The sequence below is a fragment of the Cyprinus carpio genome, chromosome B20 (genome assembly GCF_018340385.1).
Source record: "Cyprinus carpio isolate SPL01 chromosome B20, ASM1834038v1, whole genome shotgun sequence".
Taxonomy (NCBI): Eukaryota; Metazoa; Chordata; class Actinopteri; order Cypriniformes; family Cyprinidae; genus Cyprinus; species Cyprinus carpio.
Genome location: NC_056616.1, coordinates 26,749,191 through 26,763,238, shown reverse-complemented (window position 1 = coordinate 26,763,238; position 14,048 = coordinate 26,749,191). Strand labels below are relative to the sequence as shown.

At 39.9% G+C, this 14,048-nt stretch overlaps 1 protein-coding gene across 2 annotated transcripts in view; it reads right to left on the bottom strand.

Moving 5' to 3' along the window:
- Window positions 1-226: 226 nt before the first annotated feature.
- The window catches only part of mmut (methylmalonyl CoA mutase), a 32,631-nt gene continuing 18,809 nt past the window's right edge, over window positions 227-14,048 (bottom strand). For both annotated transcript variants that reach the window (XM_042746280.1, XM_042746279.1), the window contains exons 12-13: window positions 11,734-11,901; window positions 227-598 (exon numbers count right to left, since the gene is read on the bottom strand). In XM_042746280.1, coding sequence (XP_042602214.1) covers window positions 470-598; window positions 11,734-11,901 — 297 coding nt within the window. In that variant the 3' untranslated portion in view covers window positions 227-469. The remainder of the gene's footprint in view (window positions 599-11,733; window positions 11,902-14,048) is intronic.

Genomic DNA, 14,048 nt, shown 5'->3' with positions numbered 1-14,048 from the left:
GATCACACACAATACGTTGTACAATAAGTCTATAAGTACACACTTTGAGAAAAGACAGAAAGCTTCTATTATTGTGTAAATAAAATACATTATCCAAGTTAAGTTCCAGTGTTTATGGTGTTTTCTATTGTTGAATAAAACAACAAAACAGCTTCACTCTGATGAGAGAAGATTATAAAATGATGGATTGAAACAGCAAATGATGATGTAAGAAAAACGCTGGTGACCACATCAACATATTGTTTTTAATGCATTATGTCAAACTATACACATTTCAGACAAAATCAAAGACTGCTTTAACACATTTTCGATCAAACACAACTCTGATGAGAGTTGATTTCATACTGATTACACTGTGCTGTGATAATTGTTAGAATATCAAACATTTTCTGCTTTTTCTGAGTCAACCTATTGAATTGCTCCCTTTAGCTGAAGTGCATTTAGAGATGCAGTTGTGATTGTTCTGTGGTTACATGGCCTGTCGGTTCTTCTCCAGGCTTTTTTCAATGCTGTCAAGAACTTCCACCGCAGCTTGAGGAATTCTGGTCCCTGGGCCAAAGATACAGCTGACGCCGCTCTTGTACAGGAACTCATAGTCCTAAAAAGATGATGAGATAATCAAATTGGTGTGGTGTGGAACGCTCCCATTCTTTTACTGTTTTTGTTTGTTTGTTCTGTGTTTAGTCATTCTCTTACTATCAATTTTACCAGAGACAAACTATTGGACATAAGGCAACACACACCAGACAATTTTCTTCCAGTTTTTGATTATTCATACACTTTGTTGAATGTTTTGGTCAGAGGGGCAGCAGTCCTAGTCAAACACATGCTCAGACGGAAAAGAGGGAAGAGTGAACGTGGCTTCCAAACTGTGCTCCCTAGTATCCATATAGTGAAAAAATCAAAATCTGCTGCATTGTGCTTCACTGAAACCTGGCTGAGTAAAGCCATTCTGGACAACACACTTCATCTGCTGGGCTACCTGCTGTTCAGAGCGGATCGCATCGTGGAGTTAACGGGGAAAATGAGAGGTGGCGAATCGATGCCTTTTTGGACGAAAATTATTCATATTCAAAACATAATAATAACTTTAATCTAGCTTGCGCAACGCCGACCTCATACGTCATCCGTCCAGAGCTGCTTCCGTGTACAACTGTTGCCGCAAGCTACATTAAAGTGATTATTACGTTTTGAATATGGATATTCTTCTTACAAAAAACGCATCGATTCACTACAGGAGGCCTTTGTTCACCCCCCGGAGCTGTGTGAGACATTTTTTATGGATGGGCGCTTTTTATTTCATTTATTTTAGACTGATGCACTGCAACACCCGCTGACTGTCATTAAACAGCTTGAAAGATCACAGACAGTTTTTTATATAACTCGGACTGGATTCATCTGAAAGAAAGTCATATACACATAGGACTACTTGAGGGTGAGTAATTTGTGGGCTAATTTTCATTTTTGGGTGAACTAACCCTTTAAGGTCTGTGTAGAGGATGTGAACTGGGTCTTCAGGAAACAGAAATCTAAGAAAGCTTCAGGCCCAGATGGTGTTTCACCTGTCTTAAAGTCTGTACTGGCCCCCGTCTTCATACAGATCTTAAACAAATCACTGGTGCTAAGTGAAGTTCCCTGTTGTTTTAAATGCTCCACCATCATTCCGGTCCCCAAAAAAATCCAAATCACTGGACTTAACGACTACAGACCTGTCGCTCTCACGTCTGTGGTCATGAAGTCATTTGTGTAACTGGTCCTGGCCTACCTGAAGACATCACTGGACCCTTGCTGGATCCTCTCCAGTTTGCCTACAGAGCAAACAGCTCTGTTGATGACGCAGTCAACATGGAACTGCATTACAACCTGCAACACCTTGACAAAACTGGGAATTACGCAAGGATCTTACTTGTGGACTTCAGTTCGGCCTTCAATACCATCATGCCTGACCTTCTCTCAGACAAACTGACCCAGCTCTCAGTGCCCACCTCCATCTGTCAGTGGATCATCAGCTTCCTGACAGACAGGCAGCAGCTAGTGAGGTTTGGCAAACTCACATTCAGGACTATCACATTCAGCACTGGAACTCCTCAGGGATGTGTTCTCTCCCCACTGCCTTTTTCCCTGTATACAACTGACTGCACTTCAAAGAACCCCTCTGTGAAGCTCCTGAAGTTTGCAGACGACACTACAGTCATCGGCCTTATCAAGGACGGAGACGAGTCTGCTTATAGACAGGAGGTTGGGCAGCTGGCTGTCTGGTGCAGTCTTAACAACCTGGAGCTAAACACTCTGAAAACTGTGGAGATGATAGTGGACTTCAGGGGGAGTCTACTTGGCCATCATTGAGTCTGTCCTGTGTTCATCTATAACTGTTTGGTTCGGTTCAGCTACCAAAGCAGACATCAGAAGACTACAAAAGACAGTCAGGACAGCTGAAAGGATTACTGGTGCCTGAACAACACATAACACACCTCAGTACTGCATATCTGTAAATAACTTATTAAACCTTCATCTGTAAATTGCACATATGCACATTCACAGTTCTGTCTATGGACATTTTTCCTTTTTCTGTATATTTTTATTATTATTGTTATTTATAATTTATTGGCTGTTCTCTCTCTTTATGCATGTCTGCTCTTTGTTTGTATTTTCTTGACCGGAAGCTCCTAACACCAATTCCTTGTGTGCACACTTGGCAATAAAGCTCTTTATATAGCTTTTAAGTGAATTGTTGGCCTTCTGGAAGTATGTTCATTTACTGTACATGTACTCAATACTTGGTAGGGGTTCCTTTTGCTTTAATTACTGCCTCAATTCGACGTGGCATGGAGGTGATCAGTTTGTAGCACTGCTGAGGTGGTATGGAAGCCCAGGTTTCTTTGACAGTGGCCTTCAGCTCATCTGCATTTTTTGGTCTCTTTTTTCTCATTTTCCTCTTGACAATACCCCATAGATTCTCTGGGGTTCAGGTCTGGTGAGTTTGCTGGCCAGTCAAGCACACCAACACCATGCTCATTTAACCAACTTTTGGTGCTTTTGGCAGTGTGGGCAGGTGCCAAATCCTGCTGGAAAATGAAAACGGCACCTTCAAAAAGCTGGTCAGCAGAAGGAAGCATGAAGTGCTCCAAAATTCCTTGGTAAACGGGTGCAGTGACTTTGGTTTTCAAAAAACACAATGGACCAACACCAGCAGATGACGTTGCACCCCAAATCATCACCAACTGTGGAAACTTAACACTGGACTACAAGCAACTTGGGTTATGAGCTTCTCCACCCTTCCTCCAGACTCTAGGACCTTAATTTCCAAATGAAAAACAAAACTTGCTCTCATCTGAAAATTGGACTTTGGGCCACTGGGCAACAGTCCAGTTCTTCTTCTCTTTAGCCCAGGTAAGATGCCTCTGACATTGTCTGTGGTTCAGGAGTGGCTTAACAAGAGGAATACGACAACTGTAGCCAAATTCCTTGACACGTCTGTGTGTGGTGGCTCTTGATGTCTTGACCCCAGCCTCAGTCCATTCCTTGTGAAGTTCACTCAAATTCTTGAATCGATTTTGCTTGACAATTCTCATAAGGCTGTGGTTCTCTCGGTTGGTTGTGCATCTTTTTCTACCACACTTTTTCCTTCCTATCAACTTTCTGTTAACATGCTTGGAAACAGCACTCTGTGAACAGCCAGCTTCTTTGGCAATGAATGTTTGTGGCTTACCCTCCTTGTGAAGGGTGTCAATGATTGTCTTCTGGACAACTGTCAGATCAGCAGTCTTCCCCAAGATTGTATAGCCTAGTGAACCAAACTGAGAGACCATTTTGAAGGCTCAGGAAACCTTTGCAGGTGTTTTGAGTTGATTAGCTGATTGGCATGTCACCATATTCTAATTTGTTGATGGGTTTTTGATAAATGTGAGCAAAAAAGAACCAAGACTTAAACTACTTCAGTCTGTGTGCAATGAATTTATTTAATACACGAGTTTCACAATTTGAGTTTTATTAATGGTATTTTTGTAATTTTGCAATTTATTTTTATTTATTTTTTACCCATCTGAATTGTTTTAGCTTTAGTCTATATACATACATATATATATATATATATATATATATATATATATATCTATATATATATATATATATATATATATATATGTGTATATATATATATATAAATTAAATTTAATTTATGCATTTAGCAGACACTTTTATCCAAAGCGACTTACAGTGCATTCAGGCTATCAATTTTTACCTATCATGTGTTCCTGGGGATCGAACCCCTAACCTTGCGCTTGGTAACGCAATGCTCTACCACTTGAGCTACAGAAGAGTATATATATGTTTTAGGACTTGAGCTATTTATTGTATTTATGATCTATTAAGATTGTTTACTAATGATAAATGCTGTTTGATTGGATGCCCAACTCTTGACATTAACAACAAAAGGCAATAGAACTGTTGTCTCCTTTTGAGAAGCCTACAGTATTTTGTCTATCATAACTATGCACAATTATATGATCATCTGCATTATATTATTCACATGCATGACTCAGTACTTGGCTCAAAACCCACCCATTGAGAACCACGGATTCAAACCCTACCTTGCAAAGCAAATCACATCAGTGTATACTTCAACTGCCAGGCCAAACGCTAGTGGAATCTACCTGACAGATCTGATCTAGTACAAACAAATGGATTGCGTGCATTAAAAGGATTTTCATGTCTGCTTCAATTACCGCAGCTTCAGCTCCATCCGCTTACACTCACTACATGTTAACACTCAATAATCAATTAATGACACTCAGGCAAGAAGTCTAGGGAACTAAAGACACCTCCAGACCTCAAGCAATCAAGCCTAGGGCTGAAATGAAATCCTTTTCAAAACACAGCCGCCAGTGTACCTACGCAGCAACAAAGTAATTGCATGCATACAGGTTGCTACACACCATCCCGTGTTCATATTCACTAGCTAAGAGATCATTAAGTAGGAATGTGCAGACTGACCTCATACAGGTCATAAATACACCCCACTGTGACTAAGAATAGCGTTTGACCTATATACATGAATGAATCGACCCCCTGGATGCAAATTTATCTGTTTATCTGTGTTATGTTAAAAGAGCAAGCGGCTTCTGGTTGAAGATGGAACGATAAAAATGTCCAAATTTACATTGAGTTTTGAATTCAACTCAGGCTTCAGTTATTGAGCACAAATGGTGGGGTAATACTAATTATAAGGCAATATTGAAAACAGCAGGGTTATTAGATGTAAGTGCATAAAAGTTTGGGGCTAATAATTTTTTTCAGCCAATTAATCATTTTATTCAGCAATCATGCATCAAATTGAAAAAAGTGATAAATGTTGTTATTTCAAAATGTATGCATCAAAGTCTTGAAAAATGTTTTTCACAAACATTTTATATATATATATATATGTGTGTGTGTGTGTGTGTGTGTGTGTGTGTGTGTGTGTGTGTGTGTGTGTGTGTGTGTGTGTGTGTGTGTTTTGAACAGCATATGGATTCTGATTAATGTTGCATTTAAGGAATCAATAGATATGTCAGCTTTACATTAGTCTACTTAATGCTGCAAAAATGTTGTAGAAACTTTTGAAGCTGTCTTGAGCTCAAACACAAATATGCTAAATGGGTCAGTCGCACTGGTGCTCCTAAATATTTTTTCATATTCGCACATAGGGATGTACTGAAATGAAAATTCTTGGCCAAAGCTGAAACCGAATAAAATGAAACACTGGGCTGAAGGCCGAATACTGAATACCAAACACAGTTTTTTGAGTTTTTTTCAGCCTTGCTGAGAAGAGACTTCTTTTAAAACGTTAGGAAATATAGATCCTAATTTGAACACTATGTGTGAATGTTATAATTAAATGTATTAACAGGGCTGTTGTAATGATTATCATCATTATTGTCTTTTTATTTTATTTTACAGAAAAACAGTAAAATTACAATACTTTCATTTATGAATGTTGACAGAGTTCTTGCTTTTTCTCAACTTTTATTTTGGTGGAAACGTGCAGGAAGACCTCAATGCTTCTTTTTGTTGACAACAGAAGATTTATAAATGAGTCTCATTATGAATACATCGTATGTATAGCATTGTCACATTCCTTGTAAAAGTAACTGACGAGTAACACTGTTTCAGCGCAAATTTTCCTCGCGCTTTGGACTTTGAAACCTGGTCAACAAGCAGATAGCGCTGAGTCCATGGAGTGCTGTCAGAATACATGCAATGCGTGCGAGCATGTATTAGAAAACAAAGTTTTGTAGTTTATTTACTAACTGTTTAAGGCTATTGCACGAATGCGGCAGATCGCTGGCCCCCTAGACCTCTGGGCCCTATGCACTCTGTCAAGATGAGTACTGCACCCGTGAGATGGCTGTCGGGCCGTTTAGTTTTCTGGAAGTGCCGTGGGCCAAGGAGGACGAACCCGCTAGATGAAGCCGCTGCCCCACGTGCCCCGGACCCGAGGGAAGTGTGTGTGGCCGCCGGATTCCGCCCCTTACCTGGACCCTTCCTTCCCGAACACTGCCCCACCTTCACGAACCCAGCAGCACGACAAGGACACATTATGGCGTTATTTCCCTGTCAAATGTCGAGAGCGCATTATTGTAGCGCGAAAGTACATTAATATAATGTGCGAGCGTGAATCTTTCTGCTCGCGCGCGGGATATAATGTGCGGAGCGCGAATCTCTCTCCTCGCGCGCGGAATATAATGTGCAGAGCGCGAATCTCTCTGCTCGCGTGCGGGAACTGGGCGCGCGTTCTCAGATACACCGTTGCTCTTGTAAGAATTTTCTCTGGGCTCGCTCAGAGAGTATGTCTGCACTTAAAACGTGTTCAGTGCAATCGCGAATCTCTCCTCTTTGCTTAAAGTAAGCGTGTATGTGCTTAGACTGTGTTCCGTGCGTTCGCGCATGGCCAAGTACTCTTCTCCGCACATTATATCCCGTGCGCGAGCAGAGAGATTCGCGCATGCACATTATATTAATGTACTTTCGCGCTACAATAATGCGCTCTCGACATTTGACAGGGAAATAACGCCATAGGACACCAGATCCCCTGTTTATTTTGAACACCCTTCCCATTTGGACACTTTTATTCCCTGTTTTATGTTATTTTCGGTTAATACAAGCCTCTCCGAGGCCTGACGCCACACCCACTGTGTCTGTCGTTTGTTCCTCCCGCCACAATTGGTGGAGAATGTGGGCAAGGTGGAACCTAGCCAGCACAGTTGGGCAACACTTGAAAACGTCATACCCTCTCACTAAGGATGGGCGATATGGGCTTTAAAATGTATCATGATAATTTCCGATATTTATTGCGATAACGATATCAATGACGATAATTTAGGGAATCCTGTTTTTTTTTTAGAGAAAAGTATTATATTTCCTATTTTTACCCAAAATAGGGTGTTGTGAGCAGTAGAAACGACTGTTTAATACATACTGGAAGCCGGAGGGCGCCCTAATGCTCCAGGAAATCACTAATATGGACAGAGGTATCCAGTGATCGCTGTAGCTGAATAAAACGCAGATAGATAAATCTTTACTGAGGACACCTAAAGACAATAAACATGCGATTGCACAAAATACATGGTCTGTGTTCTTCAAGCAATCTTGGGTATTTGTAAAGTGTATTTATAATGCAATGGTAATCGACAGAGCCTTTATCACTGTATATAATGCTATAAAATAGTATGATTTCTGCCTTTATTCTGATACGAAAGCACATCTGATCTCAAAAATAAGTTATTTCAAACACTCGACTATGTTATGAAGTTAATATGGAGAAAAAGCATGTCAATGAATAATATCTTTGTTGGACAACAGGTTTGTAACCGACTCATACACATGTAAAACTGTATTGCACACGTGCTACTGTAGTACATTTATTCAAGACTCAGACCGATTTTTGTCACACTGTACAGTGTTATCCAAACCTTTTCCAGATTGTAGTAGGAGCTGCTCAATTTCATGTTCGCCTTCCTTCACATCACTCCACACAGTCGCACACAGAAATATGTGAACAACTAGATTTTATCATTATTATCACGGGAAGACTAATTCTTATCGTTGGGAGAATTTTTACCAGTATATCGCAAACGATAAGATATCGCCCATCCCTACCTCTCACTCGCAAAAGTTCGTGAAAACCTGGACTGGGACGGAGAAATGACGGAGACCACTTCCCAGCCACAAAAAGGGTAAGTGACGTTTCATATATTATCATTTGCTCTGTGGTTGGTTGAGGCTTGCGATTAAAAGTCGGTTTCACTGTCCCTGTTCCGGTGCGGAGCGAGAGGAAGAACTGCCTGGAGAGAAATCCCCGCACTGCGCACTCCAACCGTTCGGAGCCAGGATGAGGAAGGTAGCACTCCCGTGTGGGCGGCAGCCTGATGACGGGGATGTCGCTTGTGGGGGGGTTGGGGGTGAATGTGACGAGTCCGCTGCCTCCCCCCTTATTATCAGCATCACCCCGTCCCTTAATTTCCTGTTTTATGTCATTTGCCACAATATATATATATATATATATAAGGAACTCAACAGTTTATCATAATGAGTCTCCAACAAGATATCCACTAATGGTAAATTGATGATATTATTATAATATAATTATTATATAAATTTATTATAATAATAATTTAAAAAATCTTACTGGCCACAACATTTGAATGTAAGAGTATTTATAGTTTACACTAAGCAGCAGCAATGGCATTTAAGTTTAAAAAATGTTATTAGTTATTGCGTTTAGCAGCAATCAAACCCAACTTGGGTTTTGCTGTCACCATGTTCTCACCTACAAGAATCTATAATATAAAATATGATCTTCTTGCTACTATAAAATAGTCAAAATACTGTATAGCGACCTGTACGTGCACATCATTTTAAATTTTATATGAATGCAGCAGGTGTTGCACCATTCATTGAATTGCTGATCATCAGTGAGCTCACATGAATCGAATTCAATATTAATATGGCAAATTCAGACTGCTTATTATATTGATTTTGGATCGTTATGTTGCTCTGCAGACATAAGCGGCTTATAATGCGTACCTTCCCAACAACCCATTATGGGGTGGTATTATTATTTTTTAGGGGTTCTTGATTTTTGTGTTGGGGGTGTACTAGAACAGGCTCTCATACTAGGTTGTTCGAAAAAACACATTATTTTTCTCTCTTTTTCTCTCTTTTCCAGTCTGGCATGTATGGCTCAAATAGTTCCTGTATCAAATGAAGGGCCGCCTTCTGAAATACGAAATGTGCTGTGATTGGTTAGCTGGGCCAGTGTATTGTGATTGGCTCCACTCGACGCCTGGTCGGGAAATGTCATGCCCCTTACCACAGCCACCTGCGAGCTTCAGTGTAAATACTGCCTCAAAATCAAATCAATTTGAGCGTGATTTAAACCCGGATGATTGTAACCACTCTAAGTTCGCCTGCGTTGGGAAAGCTAGCGCGTCTCTGATATAGTGATAACACTCGTTGACGATAAGATATCGCCCATCCCTACCTCTCACTCGCAAAAGTTCGTGAAAACCTGGACTGGGACGGAGAAATGACGGAGACCACTTCCCAGCCACAAAAAGGGTAAGTGACGTTTCATATATTATCATTTGCTCTGTGGTTGGGTTGAGGCTTGCGACTAAAAGTCGGTTTCACTGTCCCTGTTCCGGTGCGGAGCGAGAGGAAGAACTGCCTGGAGAAAATCCCCGCACTGCGCACTCCAACCGTTCGGAGCCAGGATGAGGAAGGTAGCACTCCCGTGTGGGCGGCAGCCTGATGACGGGGATGTCGCTTGTGGGGGGGTTGGGGGTGAATGTGACGAGTCCGCTGCCTCCCCCCTTATTATCAGCATCACCCCGTCCCTTAATTTCCTGTTTTATGTCATTTGCCACAATATATATGTATATCGATATATATATATATATAAGGAACTCAACAGTTTATCATAATGAGTCTCCAACAAGATATCCACTAATGGTAAATTGATGATATTATTATAATATAATTATTATATAAATTTATTATAATAATAATTTAAAAAAATCTTACTGGCCACAACATTTGAATGTAAGAGTATTTATATTTTACAATAAGCAGCAGCAATGGCATTTAAGTTTAAAAAAATGTTATTAGTTATTGCGTTTAGCAGCAATCAAACCCAACTTGGGTTTTGCTGTCACCATGTTCTCACCTACAAGAATCTATAATATAAAATATGATCTTCTTGCTACTATAAAATAGTCAAAATACTGTATAGCGACCTGTACGTGCACATCATTTTAAATTTTATATGAATGCAGCAGGTGTTGCACCATTCATTGAATTGCTGATCATCAGTGAGCTCACATGAATCGAATTCAATATTAATATGGCAAAGGTCAGACTGCTTATTATATTGATTTTGGATCGTTATGTTGCTCTGCAGACATAAGCGGCTTATAATGCGTACCTTCCCAACAACCCATAAAGGGGTCCTATTATGCTCTTTTACAAAGTCTTGATTTTGTTTTGGGGGTGTACTAGAACAGGCTCTCATACTAGGTTGTTCGAAAAACACATTATTTTTCTCTCTTTTTCTCTCTTTTCCAGTCTGGCATGTATGGCTCAAATAGTTCCTGTATCAAATGAAGGGCCGCCTTCTGAAATACGAAATGTGCTGTGATTGGTTAGCTGGGCCAGTGTATTGTGATTGGCTCCACTCGACGCCTGGTCGGGAAATGTCATGCCCCTTACCACAGCCACCTGCGAGCTTCAGTGTAAATACTGCCTCAAAATCAAATCAATTTGAGCGTGATTTAAACCCGGATGATTGTAACCACTCTAAGTTCGCCTGCGTTGGGAAAGCTAGCGCGTCTCTGATATAGTGATAACACTCGTTGCCTTCTCTAGTGCAGCTCAACCAGATCTCATCCCATTCGTCGATATTTGTGATATCACAAATTCCGGAAAATATGCACTGTAGTCCAAACGAGTCTTTCGTTGTAGTTTTGGAAAAGTGATTTCTGTTAAATAAAATATCTCCTTTTGAATTGGACTTTGAGCATTGTAATCTTTTTCATGCTCAAACAGCAACATTATAGACCATGTAAAGTTGAAAAAGTGAAAAAGCATAATAGGACCACTTAAATCAAGCTAAAATCAAAGTAATATGGGGCCTTTCATGACTTTCTGCTTTATTAATCAATAGAACAAGGTAATCTGACTTTCTGAGATGAGAATCAAAGATTTAACGTTTAAGAGAAGAAAAAAAAAGTGATGTTTCTGATGCAAAAAAGCTGTTTCTTATCTTTTCCTTACACATTGTGAATGGTAAATGTTCAGTTTAGTCTAATCTACATCACTGTCAAAACATAATGATCAGGTTCTGGACAGATCATCGAAGTTGTCCATGCCAAAACAAAGATAACAGCTCCCTTTGAGCATCAGAGATCATAAAAATAATTTTCTTTACAATGTAAGGCCATCTGAGATGTAGACAATATATTTCAAGAGAAACTGAAGAATGAACTGTTGTCACATCATTTCAAACAAAATCAGTTTAAAATTTTCATTTTTGGGTGAACTACCCCATTAAGGCAAAGTAACTACACCAGCTACTAAGTGAAAAAATTACTTAAAATTTTTGACTTATTTAACATCAATCTTTCACAGAGGGATTTATTGCCTGTTTGGGTATGCTCACACTGTGCCTCTGCTCATATGTCTGGAGGCAGGTGTTACCTGTGGTGGTATGACCCCTCCGCAGATCACCATGATATCGGGTCGGTTGAGGTTACGGAGCTCTTTGATGAGTTCAGGCACGAGGGTCTTGTGTCCAGCTGCCAGTGTGCTGACACCCACGCAGTGTACGTCTGCATCCACGGCCTGCTGGGCGACCTCCACCGGGGTCTGTCGTCATGGAAACAGACACAAGCATTAAGGCTAATTTACATCAAGAACAATAAATACAATCATGACTATATCAGTCTCCACATCAACGCACAATAACATTCCGTATATTATTAGCAAACACTATACTTTTGTCGTCTGTCATATTAAATGCTTGAGCTCTTTTAGCAGGATGGACTCTGATTTGCTCTTCATGTTTTTTTATTCATTAGCTGGAATAAAATCACTGTGAAAATGATTTCAGAGATATAGTTCCTCTGTGCTGTTATTGTTATAGCTGTGGCATGGACTCTTCTATTGTTTTTAACCTAGAATGATTTTTAAAATTATATTTTTATCATTATCATTAGAGGCCAAGCACCAAAGGTGCAAAGGCACCTATTGTATCCGTCGGCGTTCTTCTTCTACCGTTTCTTCCACTCGAGTCTATGGTAGCCCATAGAACTACTTGCAGGAAAGTTATGAAATTTGGCACACTGATAGAGGACAGTCTCATCATTAACCATAGCCAATTTGGAGTCTCTAACTCAAACTCTCTAGCGCCACCACTTGTCCAAAATTTCACACACGTTTATGCTAATAACTTTTGAACCATAAGACACAGAAGGAAAATTATTTTTTCCTATGAATCCTTGGCTCATGCTGAGTTGAATGAGGTTTTTTCACAATTTTCAATTTCAAAATATCTATCTTTTATCTATCTTTTTCGAACTAGTTCTAGATGGTTTGTCTGATATTCACCAGAATTGGCTCAGATCATCTTCTGACCATTCTGGCAAAAAGTTATGGAATTCAAATTCATTCGTCCAACCGTTCTCGAATAACTCGCGAACGAATTCTACGAAAAACATGCAAGAATGGATGTGAGGCTACCTGCAGTGCCACCTAGTGGTCAGGAGACACGAAAAATGGTTATTTTTGCTTATGACTTCTGAAAGGTTTGGCCATTTTGAATTTTGTCATAAAATGCTGTATTCTACAAACGCATTGACGTATCATTAAGAAACTCGGTATGCATCTTCGGCACCATGCCCTGACGGTACTCAAAAAGTTTGGGGAAAGTTATAATGAAATACTGCAGCAAAGCGATATCTCAGATCATTATCTATTCTTGTGCATACTCCATTAAGCTGATACTGTAAATTCTGCTACTTGTTACAAGTATGGTAGAACCATCACTTCTACCACAAAAGATTACTTTGTAAATAATCTTCCTGGTCTATCTCAATTCCTCAGGATATCCAATAGCTCAGAAGAACCTGATGATGTAACAGAAACTATGGTCTCTCTTTTTTCTACCATTTTAGATACAGTTGCTCCTTTATGCTTAAGGAAGATTAAGGAAAACAGTTTGACACCGTGGTATAATGAGCACGCTCACACCCTAAAGAGAGCAGCCCGGAAAATGGAGCATAGCTGGAGGAAAACAAAACTAGAAGTATTTCATACTGTATGGTGGGAAAATACGCTATCCTACAGAAAAGCATTAAAAACTGTTAGATCTGATTACTTTTCGTCTATTTTAGAAGAAAACAAACATAACCCCAAGTATTTATCCAATACAGTGGCTAAATTAATGAAAAATAAAGCAACAGGTGTTGACATTTCCCAACATCACAGCAGTAATGACTTTATGAACTACTTTACTTCCAAGATAAATATTTTTAGAGATAAAATTGTAACAATGTAGCCGTCAACTACAGTATCGCATCAGATCCCCTGCGCCATAGATCCCCTGAGGTACAATTCCACTCATTCTTTACTATAGGAGAGGAAGAATTGTATAAACTTATTAAATCATCTATACCAACATCATGTATGTTAGACCCTATTCCATCTAAGCTCCTAAAAGAGGTGCTTCCAGAAGTTATAGATCCTCTTCTGACTATTATTAATTAGTCATTGTCATTAGGATATGTCCCCCAAACCTTCAAACTGGCTGTTATTAAGCCTCTCATTAAAAAAAAAACATAACTAGACCCCAAAGAACTAGTAAATTACAGATCGATCTCAAATCTCCCTTTTTGGGGCAGTTGTGGCCTAGCGGTTAGAGTGTTGGACTTGCAATCCAAGGGTTGCAAGTTCGAGTCTCGGGCCGGCAGGAATTGTAGGTGGGGGGAGTGAATGTACAGTGCTCTCTCCATCTT